This window comes from Ambystoma mexicanum, chromosome 6p (assembly GCF_040938575.1).
Source record: "Ambystoma mexicanum isolate Mex_15411 chromosome 6p, UKY_AmexF1_1, whole genome shotgun sequence".
In the NCBI taxonomy this organism is placed as follows: domain Eukaryota; kingdom Metazoa; phylum Chordata; class Amphibia; order Caudata; family Ambystomatidae; genus Ambystoma; species Ambystoma mexicanum.
Window position 1 is genome coordinate 381466211 of NC_090935.1, and position 23295 is coordinate 381489505.

A 23295-nucleotide genomic window follows, 5' to 3' on the forward strand; every position below is an offset into this window, starting at 1 on the left:
AGAGCACCATACAGGATGCAAGAGAGAGGGTGGAGGGGAAGGGTGGTTAGGAGAGTGGGCGGCGGCAATAGAGTTGGGACACAAGGAGGAGGGGAGCAAGCAGACAATGACAAATCAGAAGAAATAATTGACAATAGACAATTGAATTCATGTGGGACCTAGATGGAGGAGTGGGCACAGCAATCAGTGACAAAACCAAATTAACAGAGCAGACGACCAAGGGAACCTAGAAGAAAGCCGAGCGCAGCATGGATGCAGGCACTACAATGTGAGTAGACCACCAGGATGTAGACTCCAAGTTCAAGTTCCAAGTAGGGAAGTATCTTTCTGTGGATAAGCAGGAGGCAGGTTTTTTTTTGGTGAGGTCTTTCATATATGGTTTTAGGGATAGGGAGTGTCTTTTAGGATTCACAGGTTTTGTGCTTCTGAAGTAGGTGAAGGAGTGGTTCCTAGGTCAGTGGATCATATAAAAAGGAATGTGGTGAATGTGTTGGTTGCAAAAGACCATGACCTCGGTCTTGCTGGGGTTGATGCAGAAGTTGTTTTGGAATATCCATTGCATGACAGGCATTGGCCAATGGAGTTGTTGGATTTAATGGTTGGTGAAATGTAGAGGGCAAGTGTGTGTCTCATCTGCGTATCCTTGAAACGTGGATGAGATTTGTTCCATAATGTGTGTGAAGGGCTTGATATAAGCATAAAGTGGTTCCAAGAGGCACTCCTTGGGTAACTTTACTAAGGAGTGATAGGAAAACTATGATTTTCACTGTGGTGGTGCGGTTTTGGAGAAAATACTCAATCCAATTTAGGGCAGAGGCTAATATGACTAGGTGGAAGTGCTTATGTTCAAGACATTTGGCCTGACTGTCAAATGCTGATGAGAAGTCTAGAAGGATAAGGCAGGCAGGAGTATTGTTATCTAGTGCAAGCAGGATGTGTTCTCTCATGTACAGAAGTGTGATTTCAGTGCTTCCATGAGGTTGCGGGTTTCTCAGAATTTGGTGAGTTGGTTGCATGCTGGTTCCTCAGTGATTTGTGATACGACCAGTAGATTAGAGATAGGGCATTAGTTGTCCGAGTTCTTTTCATCAAGATTATTCTTTTTCCGCGTAGTCCAACGATTGATTTTGTTTAGCTCCATGTGGTTACGAGCCAGTTGAGAATCAAGTATCGAAGAGCTGTGCTATGTGGCATGCTAGTAGGGATCTATTTTCTTTGATTATGGAGACTGGCCAATGGTCAGTTTGATTGGAGGGTGTAGTCCGGTTCATTATTATCTTTTCCGTTTCCCATGCAGAAGTAGAAATGAAGGCTTTCAATGGAGGTGGACTGATGCTGGGGTTGAGTGGTGGGGTTGTCAAAGGTTTGTTAAGGACCTGTATAATGCTCCAATAATCCAGAGCCATAATGAAACTATAAAGAAATATATATATTCTCATGCAGGTACAATAAACATGAGGGAAACTGATTAAATAGTCCCTGAAAAAACGGAATAACAGTGCGAGATGGAAAAAGATTGCTTCTCTTAAAGACTCAAATAGCATTTCGGTACCTCTTCACAGTGCCACACGGAAGCCCCTGCTGGCCACGAAAATGAAGCACATAGGAAGGAGGAAAGTTCAAAGGGTCCAGGCTGTGCTTCCCGCAACCAAGGCCAACTCTTACAGGACCTGACGACAGATGTCCAGACGCTCAGAAAACCACTTCCCCAAGTCCAGTCTAAGGTCATCAGGATCATGGTGGGCCCAACATTTTTCAGTCTCCTAAGAGCCAGAGGAGATTAAAGTTTCACTTCGCAATGAATGCATACCCTGCAGCTCCCCCTGAAAAAATTCCCGGGGGCAGAACAACTTGTACTTCATGTCCACTCTGGAACAGAAGAGGGTGGTCAATGTCTGACTGCTCATGGCATCTGCAACCACATTATCTGTTCCGGCAAGATGTGCAGAGGACATGGTAAGCCTGCTTTGTAGAACTCCAACCCTCAACAACTTCCCTGAACAGGGAAAATAACCCTAGACTGCTTTGTTGCCAGTCAAAATCAGTAAACACGTACAGAGGGACAGAAAGCCACTAAGGTCAGCCTGATGGCCCACCATTCCGACAGGATGATGTGTTCTGGAGCCTTAAAGCCGCTGACCCGCAGATCTCCCAGATTGACACAACAAACACAGATACGCATTTGTGTCAATGGTCAGATGGATCCAGGAATGTCACTGGGGTTCCCCCATCAGCAACTGGTCCTGAAGGGAACACCACAGTAGGTCCTGAAACAACTTTCTGGGGACTTCCAAAAGGACCGAGATGCTACCTGAAAAGGGACCACAGACTCTGAATCAGTCACTGGAGTCAGTGCTTTTGCACAGAAGACACAGGAAACAGGAGGCTGGCACCAGACGGACTGAAAGACGTCCACCATCTGTAAGATGTTCACAACTCATTCGACAAGAGGAAAGGCTTGGCCTGTGTGAGTGTCCACAGTGCTCTGATTTACCGGGACAATATGGGAGGACTTCTATAGGTTTAGGGAGAAGCCCAATGTGTGCAGGTGGCAGGTGTGGTAGAGATGTGATGTCATCAAGTTGGTGACTGGGCTTGAATGAGCCAATCTTCCAGGTAGGGGAAGACATGAATCCATTCCCTGCTGGAATGAGCAGCCACCACAGCGAGCAGCTTGGCAAGAACCCTTGGTGCCAAGGAAAGACCGAATGGTAGGACGCAAAACTGGTAAAGGGAATCTACCACTACAAACCTCCGATACCTCATGTGCTTCTGCTGGATCAACACTTGGAAGTTGGTGTCCTGAAAAGCCAGTGACACCATCCAGTCCTGGAGCTCGATTGCCAGAAGGATCTGGTCTATGGTGACCACCTTGTGCAAGTACAAATACCAAAACTGCAGAGCCATGATAAAAAGCAGCCTCCGCCCCGCCCCCCCCACCCTACCTTCAGCATCAACGAATGCTGAGAATACTAACACTTTCCATTCTCGCAGACAGGCACACGCTTGATGGTACTTTTTTCCAAAAGCACATAGACCTCCTTCAGTGGGACAGAACTCAGAAGTAGAGAGGCGTAAAGGAGGCTGGTTGGGTGAGTGATGAATAAAAGGAAGCGACCTGCAAGGCTCAAGTGCTGGCTCAAGTGCTGGAAGCAGTCAGATATTATTCTTGACAAATAGGGATAACCCCACACACCCACTGGATAAGAAGGAACAAAGTGTAAATTGAAGGGGGCTTTGGACAGGGGCAGCTGAGAGGACATCAGCAACCACAACCCAACCGCTCCAAGCACCTTTTCCTCTGCTGTGATTAGTGAAGCACTCCTAACCTTGATTACCTGAGGGTGCTGAGGGTGCTTCAGCCCAACTGTGGTGGGTGAAAGCGAGAAGGGGCCAAAAGGAATGCGGGAAAGGGCTACTAGGAACGTGGCTGCAGCGGCCTTCAATGTATCCAAGGAGAAAGGTGTCCCTGTCAAATGGCATGTCTAGCAGGATCCACTTGGACATCCAGTAGAACCCCAAAGTCCTTAACTAGGATTCCTTTCAAGTAGTGGAACCAATGCCCATAGACTGTGTCAAGACCAGATTGTAGAGACTGATGTGCAGTTTTATTTTCTATACTCCAACTAAAGAGCCAACCCCCTCATCTCCTGTGTCAGCAAATTATTGGCTACCTCAGCGATCAGGGCCCACAGGCTGTAGGGGTACTTAGATAGAGCACAAGAGGCATTCACATCTTTTAGGATTAGGTTGCCCTAGGCGAAAACATTGCTGTCCGAAGCATCCAACTTCGTGTTTGGCTCTATCTGGGGTAAGGAAGACAAGGTAACATATTTTAACCCACTCTGGAGGCCTGAACTACTAGGCTCTAAGGAGTAGGGTAAGTAGACAACAACTGCAGATCAGAAGGAGATGGTCTGTGGTTTTTGCCACAACACAGTCCACCAACGGAAATGAGGTGGGTTTCTGCCATGCAGTCATAACAGGGGCAGACATAGCAGGATTAAAGTGAAGCAGGATCTACCAAGGCAAACCCTCTCCAGGTCACTGTAGGTCTAGTAGGTGCAGCCAGATTCAGAGACTACCACTTTGGCAATGGTACTCTGAAAAGATGTATAAGATTTGCCATATGAAGGACCTTTTACAAAGTGAAAAGTATTACATAAACCGGATGTCAAATCATCCAGGTCTGCATCCTGGTTCTAGAACTCCTTGGAAATGTTGTGCTCTTTGCAGGAGTATAGCGGTTAAAACCTACAAAGAATGGTGTCCCCTTGATCAAAGATCCATCCGATGTTTGAGAAGGGCTCCCTCTTAGATGCCAAAGTGTAAACTAGTGAAGTGTGGCATTGATGGTGGTACTGATAGCAGAAGCTTGATGCCCGAAGTTAGAGATGAGTGGCATGAAAGTGGAGCAGTCCCCAGAGGAGCAGCTGGTATTAAACCAGCATGTGTGTTGAGGAGGTATCCCTGCCGTCTTCAACAAGCATTGTGGCACTTGGCTCCCCCATCGATGCCGAGACGAGGTCCATTGTGAAGACAACGCATCAATTCCTTCCACGGTTTCCACGAGGACGACTTAGTGGGGAGAGGTACCTGGACAGGTAATGACTCTTCTGCAATCTCATCAGTGACTCTGGAGCAGGAGAAATTGACTTTGCTTCCTCAAGGAGGATGGGTGAGGTTGGTAGTCATTGGATGAGCAAGATCTCTTCGATTTGCCCTTCTTATCTGAAGGTGCCTCCTTCCGTTTAGACGTCACTAAGATCTTCAATGAAGGATATGACACCAGCAAATTGGGCAGCGTCCTTTTCGCTCCTCTGTGGGGGGAAGTGAAGAGTTTAGAGGCGCACTCCAAGAGGGCCTCGAGATGCATGGATTGTCAGAATCCACAATCCTCAGTCTCATGGTCCTCCCATAGGCAGTAAATACAAACTTGGAGATCCTACACAGACAATTGCCTTCCACATCTCGAGCAGGGATTAAACCATTAGGCGTTCAGCATACAAGAAATGATGCAGTAAATTAGCAAACACTTAATCTAGTGGCATTTTAGTCAGTGTTCTGCATGCATGGAAAAAAAGAACTGAGTTTATCGGACTTGGCTGGCTCCATACATACTGGCCCGACATCCCATCTGGCGTGAGGGGCACAAAGCACCCCCTGCTATCTAAAAAATGGTCCCAAGTCAGCTGTCGCTGGAGTAGATGTATCTAAATTGAGGAATCAGAGAGGGAAGAACGTCTTAGAATGCCGTAAATCCTCCTTTAACAGACAAACACTAGTGCAAATAAGGAATTCATAGCAGCCTAAACATTAATTGTGTGCAAATCCCAGAGGGCTCCACATTTCACCCTGGCTTTTTGATGCATATAGGGAACCAGATCCTCTCTTTCAAGGATTCCTTTCAGTTCTATGAAGATGACATCAAACTGCATTTTGAAATACCAATTTTATAATTATCTGCATTGCTTTCTGATTATCTAGCATGTGTTCATTGTTGGAAGCTGACAAACTCTGCTTTAATGCAGCAAAATGAAATATGCTTAGGGACCAAAACATCTTTGAGCGAACAAGACACTCTAGGTCCCACACCACCCTCCGCTAAAACCTGGTAATCATTTTAAATTCTAAGTTGTCATTTATACAATAAATCAACTAACTCCGTCAAAAGTCTACGACTCCATACTATCAAATACAAGATTCAATTCCTAGTATTAAGCAAGCTTGACTACTGTAACACCATGTATTTGGGTAAATAATCACCATACAGGATTTTCCTTACCCAAGAAGGCATGAAGAAGTCCAAAAGACAAAATTGCCAATGAACAATTGAATAAACCTCATGGTACAGCCATGTTCGGACACTAGCCGCAGTTAGTAGCCAAACGTGATAAATGCGAGAATGCTAACAAAACGTACAGTGAAAAAAGTGAAAAAGTAACTGCTGCCACCAGCTTGTTTTTAGGCACCTTTACAAATAACGAAAAATTCCTCTGAGTGTACTCTAGGGGGATACAAAATTGTCCCCAGTGCACTGCATTGGAAGATGCAATCCATCAATCAATAAACTTTATTCGGCCATAGGGCTATCAAAGTACACCATAACACATAACACATGACTAGTTACAATAACATGGGTTGGGGTCCAACCTTTCCAAAAAGTGAAAAGACCAATGGATATCATGGCAAGCAACCATTTGCATGACTTCTGGAACCTAATTAAAGATGATAAGGTACAGACAGAGTCTCAAATAAACACGATATCTGAAGAAATGTGGAAGGCCCATTTCTCTGGAATCTATAAATTAGATGGCGATACTGAGTGGCCTGGGGACACAAAAAGATAGATTGGGTGCTAGCATGGGACTCAGAAGATCTGTTCTACTTAATTTCCAAGAGTGAAAACCTATGGCTCTGGGCCACATGGTCTGCCAATTTGTGTCCTCAAAAACAATGCGAAAACTTGGGTAGGTGTCGTAGACAGTATGCTCAGGGTAATACTCCTGGAGAAAGCTGTGCCAGAGTCTTGGTTAACAGCAATCGCAGTCTGTATATTTAAAAAGGGCTCTTGTTTAAGGGCTTCCAACCGTAGGCCAATTTCCCTTCTGGATTGCCCAGCTAAGGTTTTCACAGGCCTAGTATTAAGAGACCTGCGAGACTGGGCAAAAAAGAATGGTAGGATGGATTTATTCCAAACAGGGTTTTGTCGATGGGTTGGGTCAGAGATGAACGGTTTTGTGTTGGAACTGCTAAAGAAAGGGGCAATTAAAAATAATAAACCGCTTTTTGTCGCCTTCATAAACGTCTTGATGGCTTTTGACACCGTCCCGAGGAACAAGTTATGGGCCAATCTAGTGGGGTTGTCCTCCTGCGCAACTGGTTATGCGGATAACATTACATATGGACACCTCCAAGTGTGTTCGACAGGATGGAGAGGGCAGATTATCTTCTGCGATCAAATCAGTGAGAGGCCTGAAGAAGGCTGTTTACTGGCCCCAATCTAATTTATTCTTTTTCTGTCGGATTTGGGAAAAGCCTTCCTAGATATTAAACAGTTTCCCCTAAATTTAAATGATTCATTGATTAACTAGTATGCCGATGACCTGATTTTAATGGATCACACGCCCATCAGGTTGCAGAGTCAGTTAAACGCCTTAGAGGCTCACACAAAAAAGAATAACCTAACAATTGTTGTTTCCAAATCGAAAATCCTCATCATGCAAAAGGGCCCAGGAAATGTAGGAGGACAATACTAGTGGTCCATCAGTGGGAAACACTTAGAGAGAGTGGACTATTCTATTTACTTATCTTCCCGAAAGAAAACGGAGCCTTGCAGGATCTCTGTCAAGAAACAAAAAAAAGATTATCTCACAGGCTGCTTTCCTAAACAAGAAATGTTGGCATTTTCGTTAATCCCTGTAAGAGAGTTTTCTTATAAAAAGGTGGTCCCTGTGATGACGTATGGTGCAGAGACAACACTATTCTCTCTTAATGGGCAATGGGGCAAGCTTGAAGGAGTGTTTTGGAGGAACATTTTAAAGTTACCAATTAGTGTTCCAGCCCCGACTTTAAGGTACGAATTGGGCATAGTTTCTCTGGAAGCTTTGGTTAAGTGGAAAAATGTTTAACTTTCTATGTTAGATGTACCTGGCAGAAGAGGGATCATGCTGGGTGCTGCTAATGTGCGGGTTAGAGAGTGTAACGCTCACCTGATTCTCGCAGAGGTGCCGGTCTTGACTGGGCGGCTACCGTATTTTCAAAGGTGATGTGTAGCACCCGGTTGGCTCTTTGGGCTGGACCTCTGTGCACTGTATGCCTGACTTCAAGAGTAAGATGTCTGCAGATAGAAAATATGGGATTAATGAACTGGGGTTATTGGGGTGTCCCTATCGCTTTCCTGTTTTGCTCTCCAGTAGACCCCCAAAGGTTAACGCTCTCACCTTAGGTAAGTGAATGCCGAGCTCTCCATCTGCCTCGGGGCAGGGTGCTGTAACCAGTTTCTTCACTGGATAGGTAGCGCAGGCCTCTTGACTTCAGAGGACTGCTGTCCGTCGTTTACTGCACGAACGGTAAGTTTTCGAGTAATTCTATTGTCTTTAAAGTCTTTAGTAATGATGTCTCTTGTTTTGCAGGGTTCCGGCGATGGCGGACGACGGGCTGAAGTGAGTTGAAGATGGAGTCCGTGTGATGAATAGAAGCGCCTGGAAGCACGTAAGTAAGCGCTTGTTGCCTGCTTCACGATGCGCTCTGTCTTTTATTTTGCATGTACGAGTTCGGAGCGGCTGCAGGGTGCCGGAATACCCACTGGGTTAGATGTGGAAAGGAGTAATGGCACGTGAGTATTAAAGTTCCCCAATGTCTTTAAACGCACCTTGTTTTGTCTTTCAGATGCAGGATGCAGCGCCGAAGGCCTCCGGAGCGTGCAAAGAGTTGGTAAGCTTTTGTCTTTCAGATGCCGGAATGCAGTGTGAAGACCTCCGGAGCGCACGAAGAGTAGGTAAGCCTTTGTCTTTCAGATGCCGGAATGCAGTGTGAAGACCTCCGGAGCGCACGAAGAGTAGGTAAGCCTTTGTCTTTCAGATGCCGGAATGCTAACCTGTTCTTTCTTGTCTTTATAGGTGTTGCTGAAGACTGGATTCAGGATGGTAAGCCTTTTTCCTTAGGCCCAGGATCCGATGCAGAAGACACTATGAGCGTTCTGCTGCAGAGGATGCAGAATAACGCAAAGCAAGATTCATCCACCGGGTGTGGTTTAAATAGCTTCCAGTAGTGCTTAGGTGTCTCCTTCCACAGCCACGCCTAGGTAAGAAAAGAGTTCCTGCTTTCCAGAAAAGTTCAAGTGTTCTGAATCTAGGGAGTGGCTCCTGCCCCACCCAACAGGAAAAGTAGTTCCAAACAGAAGAGGATCAGAGGCTCAACTGGCAGGCAAGTAAGCAGCATGGTCTGCTGCAGGTAAGTCCACCCAAGCATTATGAGCCCGGCGCTTCCAGCGCTGGGACTGGGCATATCTATGAGCCTGGTGCCACTGGCGCCAGGACTGGGTCCAAAAGGTCCCAATTGGGACTGGTTGGCCCTCGGAACCTGGGTTATGGATCTGCTTCCAAGGGAGTTGGGAAAACCCTAACCTTTTGGAAGCAGAGATCATGACAGAGAGTAAGTCCCTGGCCTCTCTGGTAGAACGGCACCAACAGTGCCTGGAACTATTAAGTGCCATCGATTCTTCGGTGGACTATTTACTAATAAATCAATTGAAAGTGAAAAAGAGAGACTGGGAGACTGACTGGATAGACACGATTGATTGCCATCTATTCATGGGAAAACTGTTAGATGCTAGACCCTATAATACACTGCCACACTATCTGAGGAAATGCCTGGGGCAATACTGGCACGGCCAGTGTTTGCAACTTCGCCTGAATTTGTTCCCTACCGATGAAATTGTGGGTGCAGGAGGCAGCGTATGCCTCAACTTAAGGTTTTGTAGATTCTGTACAATGGAAAATTCTATAGAAACTACACAACACCCGATGGTTAATTTCCCTGAACTGAGCATCCAACGCCAGACTCATTTTTCTCATCTTTTAAAGCACTATCCAGGATGGTCATGACAACGCATAGTTGACTAGTGAAGATTAGATCCTCAGCTGCAATCACAGGGGAAGTTTTTATTGAGCTACTAAGCTATTCTATTGAATTGGTACACTTGTTTTTTATTATGCTTGTTATGTGAATGTACTTGCAATGTGGTGCCATGTGAATGTGAAGTTGATTATGTTTAACATGCTTCTTTTATTCTGATGTTTTAACGTGTGTTTTATGTGAAAGGTTCCTTGTGAACTATAACACGTGGGAATTGAGACCACTGCTTTTTTTCTCCTTATACCCATATGGTCGAATAGAAAGCATTCCTTCTCATCCTCAGATGCGAGGAGGCCGAACTCCTTGCACGCCCTCATGACCGTAGAAGGAAACCCTGTGATGTCAGTTGGAGTTAGCTTTGCTGATTCCTTGTCCTGGGGAAACTCCTGGGGGGAATCTATGTCCCAATCATTGCCCCTCTTCGGAGTGGTTGACGAGGATGTTGGGTAGCAGGGTTCGTCCACATCTATATATGTTAGTTTCCCTTCTTCAGGCACCGATCAGTGGTGAAACAGTATGGCTCCTTTTGCGTGATGGAGAAGTTAGTGTTGGTGACAGACTCCTGCCACTCCTTACTGGTCAAAGCGGGGGGATCCTGGGGAGGGGGGACGTAGAAATTGACCTGAAATTGGGAGCGCCCCTGTAAGACCTTGCTGATCTCGCTCACGATTTGGACCTTGGTCTGGAAGGAGAGGACCTTGCTGATCTTCCCAGCGAAGTAGACCTAGGACTGACTGGATATTGTCGTGGTACCGCTGGTTGAGGTGGTGGTAAGGCCAGAATTCCTGGTCTCACCAAAGCTGCATCAAGCTGGGTGATGACCCTCTGCAGGGACGAGCAGACCTGCATGTATAGTAAGGCCTCTAGTCGTTAACAGTGCCCTTACTTCCCCTTTGCTGAATTTGTAGGTGGGTGGACCCCATGGATGAAGTTGGGCCTGCCTCCTCTTGTGGCTGTCATGGTGCCGGACCTGCCTCCTCATGCAGCTGACCAACTGTTAGGTCCCCTTCCTGAATATGGCTCCATGGTGTTGGTGGCCCTGCTGGCGCCTCCTCCAGTAATATCACTGACTGTTCCAAGTCTGACTGCTGATGCTCTGATTCGAAGTCAGTATCCACCTCCACTGTAATATCTCCTCTGGTATTACATTTGAGTACTGGATGAGGGAGACCTGGCTGATGTATCATGTGCTCTAGTCTAGTTGTGGAGGTTGCACCTCCTGAGGCAGTTCCTGTCCTCCCTTCAACTGGTTTGTCATCCAGTGTGTAGGCGAGGGGCACCATTTCTGTGGTTTCTTGGGAGTGCGTCTTTCACCGCTGCCACGGTTGAAGGCCAGGGTGATGGGACTGATCTGTGAAATGTCGTCGATGAGGTAGTTTTATGTGGCGTCGAAGGGTCAGGCGCCTTATGCTTCACCACCGTTGATGGGCCAACTTTGCGCGACTTTTGCCGCTCCTTCTCAGGAGCATGTTTGGGGGGTACTTGAGCATCTTCTGTGCCTTGACAGTCTCCACTGACACATGCTTAAGCGCTTTCGGAGTGGTCAACAAGGTACTTGTGCCTCTGGCCGCACATCCTGTGTGATATTTGCGCCCCCCTCCGTTGAAGAGGCTGCGCCCTCTCTCACTAACTTTGATTCATGTTTGTGCTTTTGTCCGTCCGTTGATTTGCCAGCTTTTGCTGCTGACTTCCACCCCCGGTGACGACTGGCCTTCTGCGGGTTACGATGGCCAGCACAGCCCCTTCGGTTTTTCGGTCGACGATGACCGCTCATAGCTGGAGGCGACCCTGTGCTTGTTCTTCATCACCGATAGTTCTTCCGACCTGGCCCTTTCCCTCGACCGTTTCCCCATGCTCTTGGTCAACTCGACATCTGAGGGATATTCGGGGTAGTTCCCCCTCATTGATCCATCAAACTAGCCTTCTATTTCTATCTTATAGAATGTTGGCGATAAGACCTCGACAGATAGTTCAGCTTTCAATGGTGTGGTCGGGTAAAGGCATGCTTATCTCCTTCATACCCGTTTTTGAGTCCACAAGTTGCACAGGGCTTAAAAAGGGGTCTACTTTTGGCCCCCATACAAATTCTACACCTTGAAGAGTGTATTGATGTTGTGTAGAGAAAGTGCTTCTGTTCTTTTGAAATTCTTGTTTTCAAGATTTTAACCTAAAAATACATTCTGACTGGAAAACCAGAGGATTCCCTCAGCTGAACACATGGTTAGAATCTGAGGGCAAGAGGAGGGTCTAGTCTAGGGCTACTCGATGGCCCATTGGTGGAGACTAAAAATACCTATAACAAGTGTTAGGCTACAAAATGTAGGTTCTTCTTGCCTAGGGCAAGGGAATCAAAAGGTAGCTGAGGATTCCCAGCCTGACGACAGAAATATTCACAGCATGTGAATCTATGAAAGATCCAATGCTGGAGAAAAGCAAAATGTTTGGGAACCATAAAATATGGAGGAAAAGTTGCTCCAGAGAAATCTTTCCCAACACTATGTAGCATTCGAGCACACAGGAAATGACCACTGTGGCCATAACATATTGCTTATGGCTTGTATTTTGTATTCTACGTTTCTTGTTTTCCCCATTCTGATGTCCGGAAATTCCTATTCTCATGATCATGTCAATCATCTGTGACTTCTTGTCTACACCTCCCCTCCCCCTTCCCCTTGCACTTTTTCCCTTCCCCCTACCCCTGCACTTGCGCGGTCTGAATGACACCTGGCCTAGTAGGATCGTTGTCTGTCTTCCCCTTGTTCCCCCCTCCCTGCCTCGTCGCGCCTTGAAACACTTGTGTATAGGCGCGTTACAAATGCCTTATCATATCATATCATATCATTGTGTTATGACTGTGTCCTATATCTTCCTGTCAGTGCTCTGACATGAGAAACATTGTGAGAGGTGCATCTTTACAAATCCAAATAAGTACCTCTTTTTTTAAAGCAGGTGTCCCAATACTAGCTATGCGGGCAGCTTGCTGTGCGCATAAATACCAAATAAAGCACAAGTATCTAAAAAGAAGTTGCAATTTGAGAACAAAAGCATGTAATATTAATAAAGACCACATGTAACACAAGAAATGGTCAATGGTTTTTAAAAGTAGTAAAAAAAAGGGAAATCAGTTTTTTAAACGGTATATTTATTGCAGGGTTCACAATAGAATTCAATCATGATTTTGTTGATAACCTGATTTCAGAACCGTTTTTGTAAAGCAAAAATACATTTCAATAACATGATTAGACAAAGCTACAGTATGTGTGTGTATACAAGCTGCATTTTGCTCAAAACCTTTACTGCACACGGCTTCTCTGAGTTAGCTGAGCACTATCACAATGCTGTCAATTAATGTGAACATGCGTCATGCAGGTTGTACTTGCCTTGTTCCTCGAAAGAGAGGGCAGAGCTGCTGTTTCCATCCTTGGAAATGTAAATCAAATATCCCCGCAAAAAACCACGAAGTGCTTCCACGGGCATGTCATCCCACTTTATCTGGACTGAGCTTGAAGTGGTTTCTTTCACAGTAAAATTGGGCGCTGATGCTGGCCCTGTTAGTGAACGGGACACGGTCAATAACTAACAAGGTTTCGGTCACACTACATTAAACCCTGTGAAGAGTCTGAGAGGTTAAGAAAATGGGGCCTTCTGCAGGCAGCACTAAAGCAAGAACCAAACAAAACAAAAACAAACAACATGACGAGTCTTGATATCCAAGCACGCACATGTCACAAATGGAGGTTGATTACAAAATACTACTGTAGCAGATTTTTTGGATCTGACTTTTCTCAATGAAATAACGCTTTGTAACAACCGCCTAATAAATGGCTAATTTCTACCATTTGAGACTTTTACAGTTTTTTCAAAATTATTGGTGTTCGGGGAAACCGGGGTATATATTGTACCTTAAACTGCATTCGTTTTCATTGACTTTTGTTACCTTAATTCTTTGAAAACAAATACAGATATGTTTGCCAAAATGTAAGTTATTGGTGGCAGCAGCAAGGAAATGTGCTTTGAACAAAATCGCTTCACATGGACAAAGAACGATGGTAGAAATGCCATTTCTAGGGGCTTTACAATTCAAAGAATTGATGAGAGAAGGGATAGAAGCCAAATGATAATTGACACCGAAGAAATAGAATGTACAAGATTACAACTGGGGCCAAGTGGAATGTTAGGCAGTAGGGGAAGGAGAAGGAGAAGAAGCGGGGGGGGGGGGGGGGGCAGGGGGCCGATGCACTCAAAATCAGCCCAGATGAAGTGGTGCTCGTGGCGTGGAGAGGGAAAGAGGATGAAAGGGGGGAGATGCACTCAAAAACAGCCTAGTTGAAGGGGCGGGGGGCATCGAGAGGAAAGGACAGGGGAGAGATGCACCCAAAACCTACACAGGTCATGGAGAGTAAAGGACGACAGCAAGGAGATGCACTCAAAACCAGTCCAGGTGGAGGGGGTGTGGGGGGAGTGGAGAGGGAAAGAGGACAGGGGAGGATGCACTAAAAACCAGCACAGATGAAGTGGTGCTGGGGGCATGGAGAGAAAAGACCGAGGACAGGGGAGTGATGCACTCAAAACCAGCCCAGGTGAAGGGTGGGGGCGTAGAGAGGAAAGGACGGGGACAGGAGGGAGATGCACCCAAAACCTGCCCAGGCGAAGGGGCGGGTGGAGAGGAAAGGACGACAGCAAGGAGATGCAGTCAAAAGCGGCCCAGGGGAAGGAGGGTGGGGGTGGTGGAGAGCAAAGGAGGAGATGCACTAAATACCAACCCAGGTGAAAGGGGGGCAAGGAGAGGAAAGGAGAACAGGGGTAGAGATGCACTGAAAACCGTGCCAGATGAAGGGTTGTGTGGGGGGGGGGGTGGAGAGGAGAGCACGACAGGGGGAGATGCACTCAAAACCAGCCCAGGTGAAGGGAGGGGGGCGTGGAGAGGAAAGGAGGAGGGAAGCAAGCAGATGCACTCAAAACCGACCTAGGTGAAGGGGGCTGGAGGAGGGGCGTGGAAAGGAAAGGACGACAGGAGGGAGATGCTCCCAAAACCTGCCCATGTGAAGGGGGCGCATGGAGAGGAAAGGAGGACAGCAAGGAGATGCACTCAAACTCAGCACAGGTGAAGGTGGTATGGGGGCGTGGAGAGGAAAGGAGGCGGACAGCAAGCAGATGCACTCAAAACAGGCCCAGGTGAAGGGGGCTGGGGGAGGGGAGTGTGGAAAGGAAAGGACGACAGGGGAGAGATGCTCACAAAAACACGCCTGGGTGAAGGGGGCACATGGAGAGGAAAGGTGGACAGCAAGGAGATGCATCAAAACCGGCCCAGGTGACGAGGGTGGGGGGCATGGAGAGTAAAGGAGGACAGGGGACATATGCACTAAAAACCGGCCCAGATGCGGGGGGGGCGGTCAGGGGGAGAGGAGAGGACAACAGGGGGAGATGCACTCAAAACCAGCCCAAGTGAGGCAGGCAAAGAGAGGAAAGGGGGACAGGGTGAGATGCACTCAAAACCATCCCAGGTGAAGGGGTAGGCGTGGTGAGGAAAGGAGGAGGACAGGGGAGATGCACTCAAAACCAGCTCAGGTGAGAGGGTGTGGGGCGTGGAGAGGAAAGGAGGAGAACAGCAAGCCGATGCACTCAAAACCGGGCCAGGTGAAAGGGGGGGCGTGGAGAGGAAAGGAGGAGGACATGGGAGATGCACTCAAAACCAGCTCAGGTGAGAGGGTGTGGGGCGTGGAGAGGAAAGGAGGAGGACAGCAAGCAGATGCACTCAAAACCGGGACAGGTGAAAGGGGGGGCGTGGAGAGGAAAGGAGGAGGACAGGGGAGATGCACTCAAAACCAGCTCAGGTGAGAGGGTGTGGGGCGTGGAGAGGAAAGGAAGAGGACAGCAAGCAGATGCACTCAAAACAGGCCCAGGTGAAGGGGGATGGAGGAGGGGCGTGGAAAGGAAAGGAAGACAGGGGGGAGATGCTCCCAAAACCTGCCCAGGTGATGGGGGCACATGGAGAGGAGAGGAGGACAGGGGATATATGCGCTAAAAACCGGCCCAGATGTGGGGGGGCAGGGGGAGAGGACAACAGGGGGAGATGCACTCAAAACCAGCCCAAATGAGGTGGGCAGAGAGGAAAGAATGAGGACTAAGGGGGAAGGCTTGGTGAAGAAAGGAGGAGGACAGTGGAGATGCACTCAAACTCAGCCCAGGTGAAGGGGCACAGGGGGTCATGGAGAGGCCCACAATCAGTGAAAAAAGAAAAGAAGAAGACATCTAGAACCAGCCAAAGGAAGAAGGGGTGAGAGAGGACCCACAACCAGGCTAGAGTAATGTGTGCATCACAGAGGAGCCAAAAACTTACTGGAATACGGGAGAGACACGTGGGGTGGGAGGAGACCAACTAAAGACCATAGCAGCAAGTGATTAATCACCTACTAGTGTGTCCAATGATGGTGCTGTCTAGTACCAACTTGCCATGGAAGGGGTGAGGGCAACTGAAATGCATGATATATTTATGTGCATATAGATACATATATACATATTATATATATAGTAAGGAAGGCATGGTATCTAACAGTGAAGACAGACAAGTGCTCACAGTTCAAGGGTGTTTATTGAAATGCAAGGGTTTGGAAGAACACCTATCTGAACCTAAATCTAAGGATGGGAGCAGGCTACGACCATCAAAATAAAGATAACGCAGTCCTAGTAGTGTCTTCGTCAAAATAAAAGGGCCTATACTAAAAAAAACTACTGGCAGTCCCTACTTCAAAACAATAAACAGTGTGGGAAACGAGCTAGATAACAAACAGTGTGTCATGAAACAATATGTCAGGATGACTGGATAGTTGATTCCCCTTCCCCACGTTTTCACCACAGGACAAGGCGGCACGCTTGGAACACACCTCAGTCTGGCTAAGCATAGGGCATGGTTCCAGTTCATATATCAGCTCTCCGCAACCAAAAATCTCTTGCTCAACGAAGGAAGGCTACTCCCTTGCAAGACAAAAGTTCAACAACGATTGTTCAAAGTTCCTTTCCTTAGGCGTTTAATTTTCAAGCAACAAATGTTTTTTACTTCCACTTTGAGTCCCACTCGCCTGGGCTCAGACTCCCTTTTCACTTTGCAATATACCACAGGCCTCTCTCCATCTGACTCGGGCCTCTGTATGGTTCAGTTCTCAATTCACGCCACTTTCATATTTCATTTTGAGTCGCCCTCCATTCGACTTCACAGGACACTTTGTTGCCGCCCGTAACCTTCGTTGAAATGCAGCCCTGTTTCACAGAGTTGCCTTCAACTCACAAGCTGTATATATGTTGTGGCTCACGGTTTTGATCATGGAGTTAAGGGCGATACCACAGCAGCTGCACTTCTCCCCCGACTCGACTAGTCAGGCCGGAGGATTCTCTGGCCTCACTTCTCTGCCTCACACGTGCTGCTTATGAGTTTTCAACAGCCCAGTGATTACTTGTCAAACGGCCAAAGGGCATCACTCCCTTGGTTTCGTTCCACGACTTTCAATCTGGCTTCCTCGATTCAGCTGCGGTCTGCAAAAGCTGCTCCTCCATGTGCTCTGTCTTGTTCCTTGCCTTGCTTTAAGTGTGTTCCTGTGCTCTGCCTTTTATCCAGGTGGGGAAGGTAAAGGGGATTCAGGTGTGAGTTGTTCCAGGCAATTGCCTGACTCTGCCTGACCATGGCACCAGGACATGTTCAAGTCTGTCTTTCCCCAGTGTGTAAAGGGAATGTATATGTGTTCGTGCATGGAAGGGGGCGGAGGGAGCTACAAAACTCATGTACTTTATCAAGAAAGAGGGAGTAAAGTTTGAAAGGGGGGAATACCATGTCTCACCTTTAGGTGTCCCACACTCACTCCCCAAGGATGTCCCATCCAGGTGATCATCCCGCACTGATCCACCCCACAGGAATAGGATCCAAAAGCGATGGCCGTGTCCTGGCCACCTGGATGACAGATCCCCGGGGTCTAGCCTGTGAGACACCCTCGGGTTTCCCACAATATATATCACGCTATTTATGAATACATATAGCATATAGGTTGCCCCACATGCACATGACTCGTGTTATTAGATGAATCCAATGACATACAGAAATGTATGTTGTTTCAGCTGTTTATGCGTTTTAGTTGCCATAGAGTAAGTACATATGAGATCATTTCAGCAGATATTTCGTATTTTCATTCAAGTTTACTTTTATTGGTTTATAGCAAACACAGATACTTACACAACTCTTCCATGTATCCAATGATATTCTTTAATAACTGATATTCATAATCTTTGCATCCATAGACTGAAAATGTGTACCTAACACCAGTCTGAAGAAGAGCTACAAAAGAGAAACATATTCAGTTATTATGAGACCACTTTATTTTTTTTTAAACAATGAAGTCCTGGCATAGCACTCCACATGTGGCTTAATGAAAGGGACTGTATTTGGGTGAATGTTGATTTCTTCCGAATGTTGATCGTAAATACTCCACATACTTTCCAGAACCCTTGCTCACATCTTCTCATTCTTTGACAAAACCATCAACAAACGCAACAAGATCAGGAACATTGTTGTCCTCATCCACCCCAGGAGCAAGTTGTACTTTCCCATCTATAAATTGCTTTGACAGAGCTTCTGCAAGTCACCTCTAATAAGGGAGAGGTTTCATCCCAGGGTTACCAATAAGATCATAGATGATGAGAATGAAGCTTAAGTTATCACTGACATACTCACAACCCAGAGGTGGAAAATGCAAAGCTGGGGATGGTGAAGCTACCTGCAATGTTATCCTCTCCTTCAGTCTGTCTTCCATTTTTAATAATTTTTTGGCGCTATGCTTCTTTCCCATGGTTTTAACTATGCATTACATTCTAACTATTCATCAGTTTACTTTCATTGTGTATTACATGGTTGCCCAGACTAGTAAGAATGTTTTCGGTCATATAAAATTTGATATCTTTTTGAATTTGCTAAACTTTATGATATGCCTCTGCCCTTGATTAAAGCCATCCCATTCAAGACTATACATTTCCACAGAAATGCACCAGTGCACTCTTTGAGTTCACAATGTGTATTTACTTTACAACATGTTTGCATATGTGAAATCCAACTGTGATGATACCAATTTGGAGCGATTGCCAATGATCGCTACTGAGGAATCCTGGATATTCGATGGAGGCTACTGTTGAAGAACGTTCTTTATTCTATGTGCTTTTGTTCAACATAAATCTCTGAAAAAAAACTATTTATGGATAGATCGACTTAAAAAGATGCAAGACTATGGCCCGATTCATAGAAGCATTTAATAATGGTAAAATACTCTGTGAATTAGGCCCTGTCTACTATAATAAAGCAGAACATTATTTAAGAGAGACCGAAAAACAATGTTAAAATTTGTGTATTGTCAATGCAAAAAAATGCAACTTTTAATATGGTACAGTCAACATTTTAGGTAAATATTTTAAGTGTCAAATTATTCTTACACGCCGGAATCCAAGCATCTGTTTGATCAGAGGGAAATGTCTCCCAATCCAAGGCTGATGACACAAAGGATGATGATGGCCGCCACTGTATAGTGATTCCACAGGTAGCATTGGAACCATGATGCCAAGTAATGTTGATGCCATCTCCAGTACCTACTACATACTCTGTTTCCAGATTTCCTATAATGCAAACATTATCAAAATTAATTTAAAAAATAGATTTACACATACGTGTGCTTCTTTGATGCAGTCATCGTCAACCTCATCCACAGGCCACCCAAACCAAACACCTCTTTTACCGTCAAACTTTCCTACATGGTCATCACTGTGCCCCCCACATGTCCCAACACCACCTTCCTCTGGAACTTCAACCTCCCAGGAAGCAAATCCACCAAAACAATGATGGACGTGTTGGACAGCCTACTACACACCCCAAATCTCACCCAGAACACAACTGACCCAAACCACAATTAAAGCAGCATCCTAGACCTCATTATTACAATCACGCCAAACCCCGATTACAACCCAACTGTAACCTTTTAGTTGATTCACTTTGACATTCCATTCACCATAAACCACATAACCCCCAACTAACCGCATTCAGCACTCTGAGGACCAACATATATACGCCAACATGCCCCCATTTTGCCTGTGAGGTGCTAGCCCAGTCCTGGTTTAAACTTTGAATTCTGAGTCTTATAGTACTGGGTTTAGAATGGGAAATCTTGGACTACATGTCCCAGAATGCAAAGTTAAAACCAGGAGTGGGCTAGCATCTACCGATCGGAATGGGGTATGTTGGTATGCATACAAACATCTACATAAATGCCCCAGAGATTTAACAAAACATCAGACGTACACCATCAGCCTGGTACACCTAGGAATTTAAATAAGCAAAAGTGTAATTCAAGGACAAGAGAATACCCAGTGCAAGTCCAAATTTTCTTCTCACTAAACTGAACTTCCAGACTGAGCAAGAAAACAGGGCCCCCGGGGATCCCCACTTGCCAGCACAACATCCACAACCACCAATATACAGATTCCACTCAACTCTACCTTAAAATATTGTGCATCAAAGTCATCCACCAGCTCAAACCTTGTTTTACCCTGAAACAATGCTGGATGTCTAGTAATTTCCTCCAACTCAACTCAAGAAAAGGAGAGATGGCAGAGCAGAACTCATATTGGCCCAGCCAAAAAGGCCAGGGAATAGCAGGCAGGATTACAAGAAGAGATAGAGGAGACCCAAACTTGAATTGGTTAAGCCAAACATGAAGAACAGCTTCAGGGAGTGAAATAATGTGGTGGCCAGGTTAGGGAGGCCAGACTGAGGGAAAAGCCAGATACAGGAGCCTGTATGCCAGAAGGCGGCCAGCTATTAAAGTATCTGTACTGGGAGATCATAACTCAGACTCAAGTGGGTGTTGTAAGGCCAATGTCCAAAATTAATAATTCTTGTACAACTGTGAGAACCTAGATAATAAGGATTAAGAAATCTTACACAAAAGTACCCAGTAGGGGGGGCGGGGGTACCGACACGCACAAAGAGCAGAACCATAGTGAAAGAGGCCTGTGAAACATAATTTGCCCAGCGGCAGTGGGAGGAAGTCACCTCATTCTTCAGATCAGGAGAAAGACTTTACCTAAAGACCTAGGCAAAGACAACAGCTAAAACGCAAATAACAACCAAGATAAAGGCAAAGAACAAGACCAAGAAGTGGATATCGCTAAGAAGGTGTCCTGGGACTTTTTAAAATCTCTGTGGCTATGGTTGGCGAGAATACCACCCTGTGTGGAAACTGATGTTTTTGGAGCTTAGAGTAGAGATGAACTCTAGACACTAGGCCTTTTAGAAAAGGTTCTAACAGTGCATTTACTTGATCCCACCTACCTCTCCAACTGTCTAGACTTTCCTTTGTGCTGCATCCCATCCTACAGGCCTTTCTACCACCCCTTTTTGTACTAACCTATTGATTGTGTGTGTGTGGGGAACCCATGACAAAGTATGTCATCATGTGAGTAGTGTGGCATATTTCACTATGCAGTAACATTTTAGCCCCTATTAAGACTCACCATTTGTGAACTCCATGGTAGATAAGTTGGCAGAAGGAGAAACACCAGCAGAATTGTTTGCTACAAAACTAATAATGTAATCGTTATTGTCAAGCTGTATCTCGGTTTTGTTCTGGACGCTCAAAACACGACGGCTCTCAGGCAAAGCATTTGCATTCAGTGCTGTCCACATCACTTCATAGTTAAGTATCACTCCATTGGCATCATTTTCTGATAGAGGCTGCATAAATAAACAACAAAACATATGCACAGTTAAGCCAAACTCAAAGAAAAGGATATGCAAGATGTGGACTAGCGGTGCAGTTGATGACTGGGGATCTAGAACACCTGGTTTTAATCCTGGCTTTTCAGCTCTGACATAATTGCGTGCTCTTGGGACATATATTCATCTATCTTTGTGCCTCAGTTCAATAGATCTGCCAACATTGGTAGTGGCAGCAGCTAAAAGTGACTCATATAGATTACGGCCCACTAAATATTCAATGCCCGGCATTTCCTACTTTAGCCTAGACACTCCTGGTTTCAGGTTTGGACTCCAATTGCAAAGTGTGGTCTGAGGAGAAGAGAGGGGCATTGTACCCAGGCATATGGTGGTAGTTCCTGACAAGATAATGGCACTACGTGGCATGTGGAGTGTACCTAGGCATACAATGCCAACATCTGATGTGGTGGATTACTTGGCAATATGATGTCAATCACAGGCATGAGAAAGGTTAGCTAGGCACATGGTATGATGCCAATGCAGAGCATGGGGAAGGCACCCAACCTTCTAAGGCAATATTAGCCATTAGATAAGTAATCTCATGTACACGGAGGCCTTTTCTATGAGCCGTTTGCAGTTTGGGTTAAAGCCAGGTGAATATGGAGACCTTCCCTTTGGACAAGCTGCATCTAAGCAAAAATTGTTCTTATATGGTGCAGCAAACAGACATGACACAAAGGGGTTTATATGATTCGAGACCAATTCCACCTAAACTCAAAATCAGATAGGAAGGCATCCACAGTCTAGCCACAAAAACTTTGCTCACAAACTGATGTAATCTATTGACCCAGTGATTTTTTTTATATACAAGTAGTAATTATATACATACAACTGAGAAGTAATGGAAGACTAATTATTACCAGCTATAGGATGTGGTTAAATATATTGAATGAGTCACCCAAGAATAGAGGAGAACGTACATGAGGGAAGAGCGTTCTGGGACTTTGGGATTGGATCAGAGTGGATGGGATTTTTTTTATAGTTATGTTAAAAAATAAGGATAGCAGGTAGCAGAACTGACATCACACACTCCACATGCCTGCAAACATCAAAGGGAGTGGCATCAAATGATATTTATCCCCAGATGGCATGCTAAGCAGTGATAACACAGGAATGTATGAAGAATCCTTCAATGAGTGAATTAAAGAAACATTTCAAATCTTCCAGTTGTCAAAAACCACAGGCACAGATGTCTCCAGGGGTAAGACTTTCTACCTTTGGTGATGGCTAAATGAAACCTATGCAATCAGATAATGGTCCACGGAATTCTGATATTCACTTTCTTCCTGTGCATAGTCGCAATAGAATGATCCATAAAATTGTATTAGTTACTCAATGACTATACATGGCAGCCATTAATTCCTTCTCGTGATCTGCGATCCAGCATGTAGCATGTTTAATTAGATAACTTCTTCCTGTTGCCCTCATCGGTGTGGATTATGCAAAATATTCATACCATTCATCATGCTAATTTAACATTTATATCAGCACCAGATTCCTAGGTTCATAGTTCATCACAATGGTTCATATTTCACCAATGTTCTCATTTTGTGATTGTAAATTAGCCTATGGTTGTGCCGGCCAACCACCTTAGGCCCTATTTAAGGCCCTTGTCTGGCCTTGTCCGGCTGCGGACGTTGCGGCGATGCCACTGCATTCTCATCTAGAACAAGGTAAGGAGGTGACCCCACCTCCTGCGTCTCGCAGCTGATACTGTGCGTTTCTTCCTACTCACTAACTCACCTGTTCTATGTCGTTTCTTGTTTTTCTTTCCCCTGCAGCTTGTCTTCACAGGGCATGCACTTCCGTTATTGCCCTCATGTTAACTGTTCACCTCACCGCTCTGCATCGTT

The 23295-nt window shown here is 45.7% G+C and overlaps 1 protein-coding gene across 3 annotated transcripts in view; it reads right to left on the reverse strand.

The window, feature by feature from the left end:
* The window catches only part of LIFR (LIF receptor subunit alpha), a 624070-nt gene that overhangs the window by 67736 nt on the left and 533039 nt on the right, over positions 1-23295 (reverse strand). For all 3 annotated transcript variants that reach the window (XM_069627155.1, XM_069627156.1, XM_069627157.1), the window contains exons 14-17: positions 21181-21400; positions 19108-19287; positions 17861-17962; positions 13020-13187 (exon numbers count right to left, since the gene is read on the reverse strand). In XM_069627155.1, coding sequence (XP_069483256.1) covers positions 13020-13187; positions 17861-17962; positions 19108-19287; positions 21181-21400 — 670 coding nt within the window. The remainder of the gene's footprint in view (positions 1-13019; positions 13188-17860; positions 17963-19107; positions 19288-21180; positions 21401-23295) is intronic.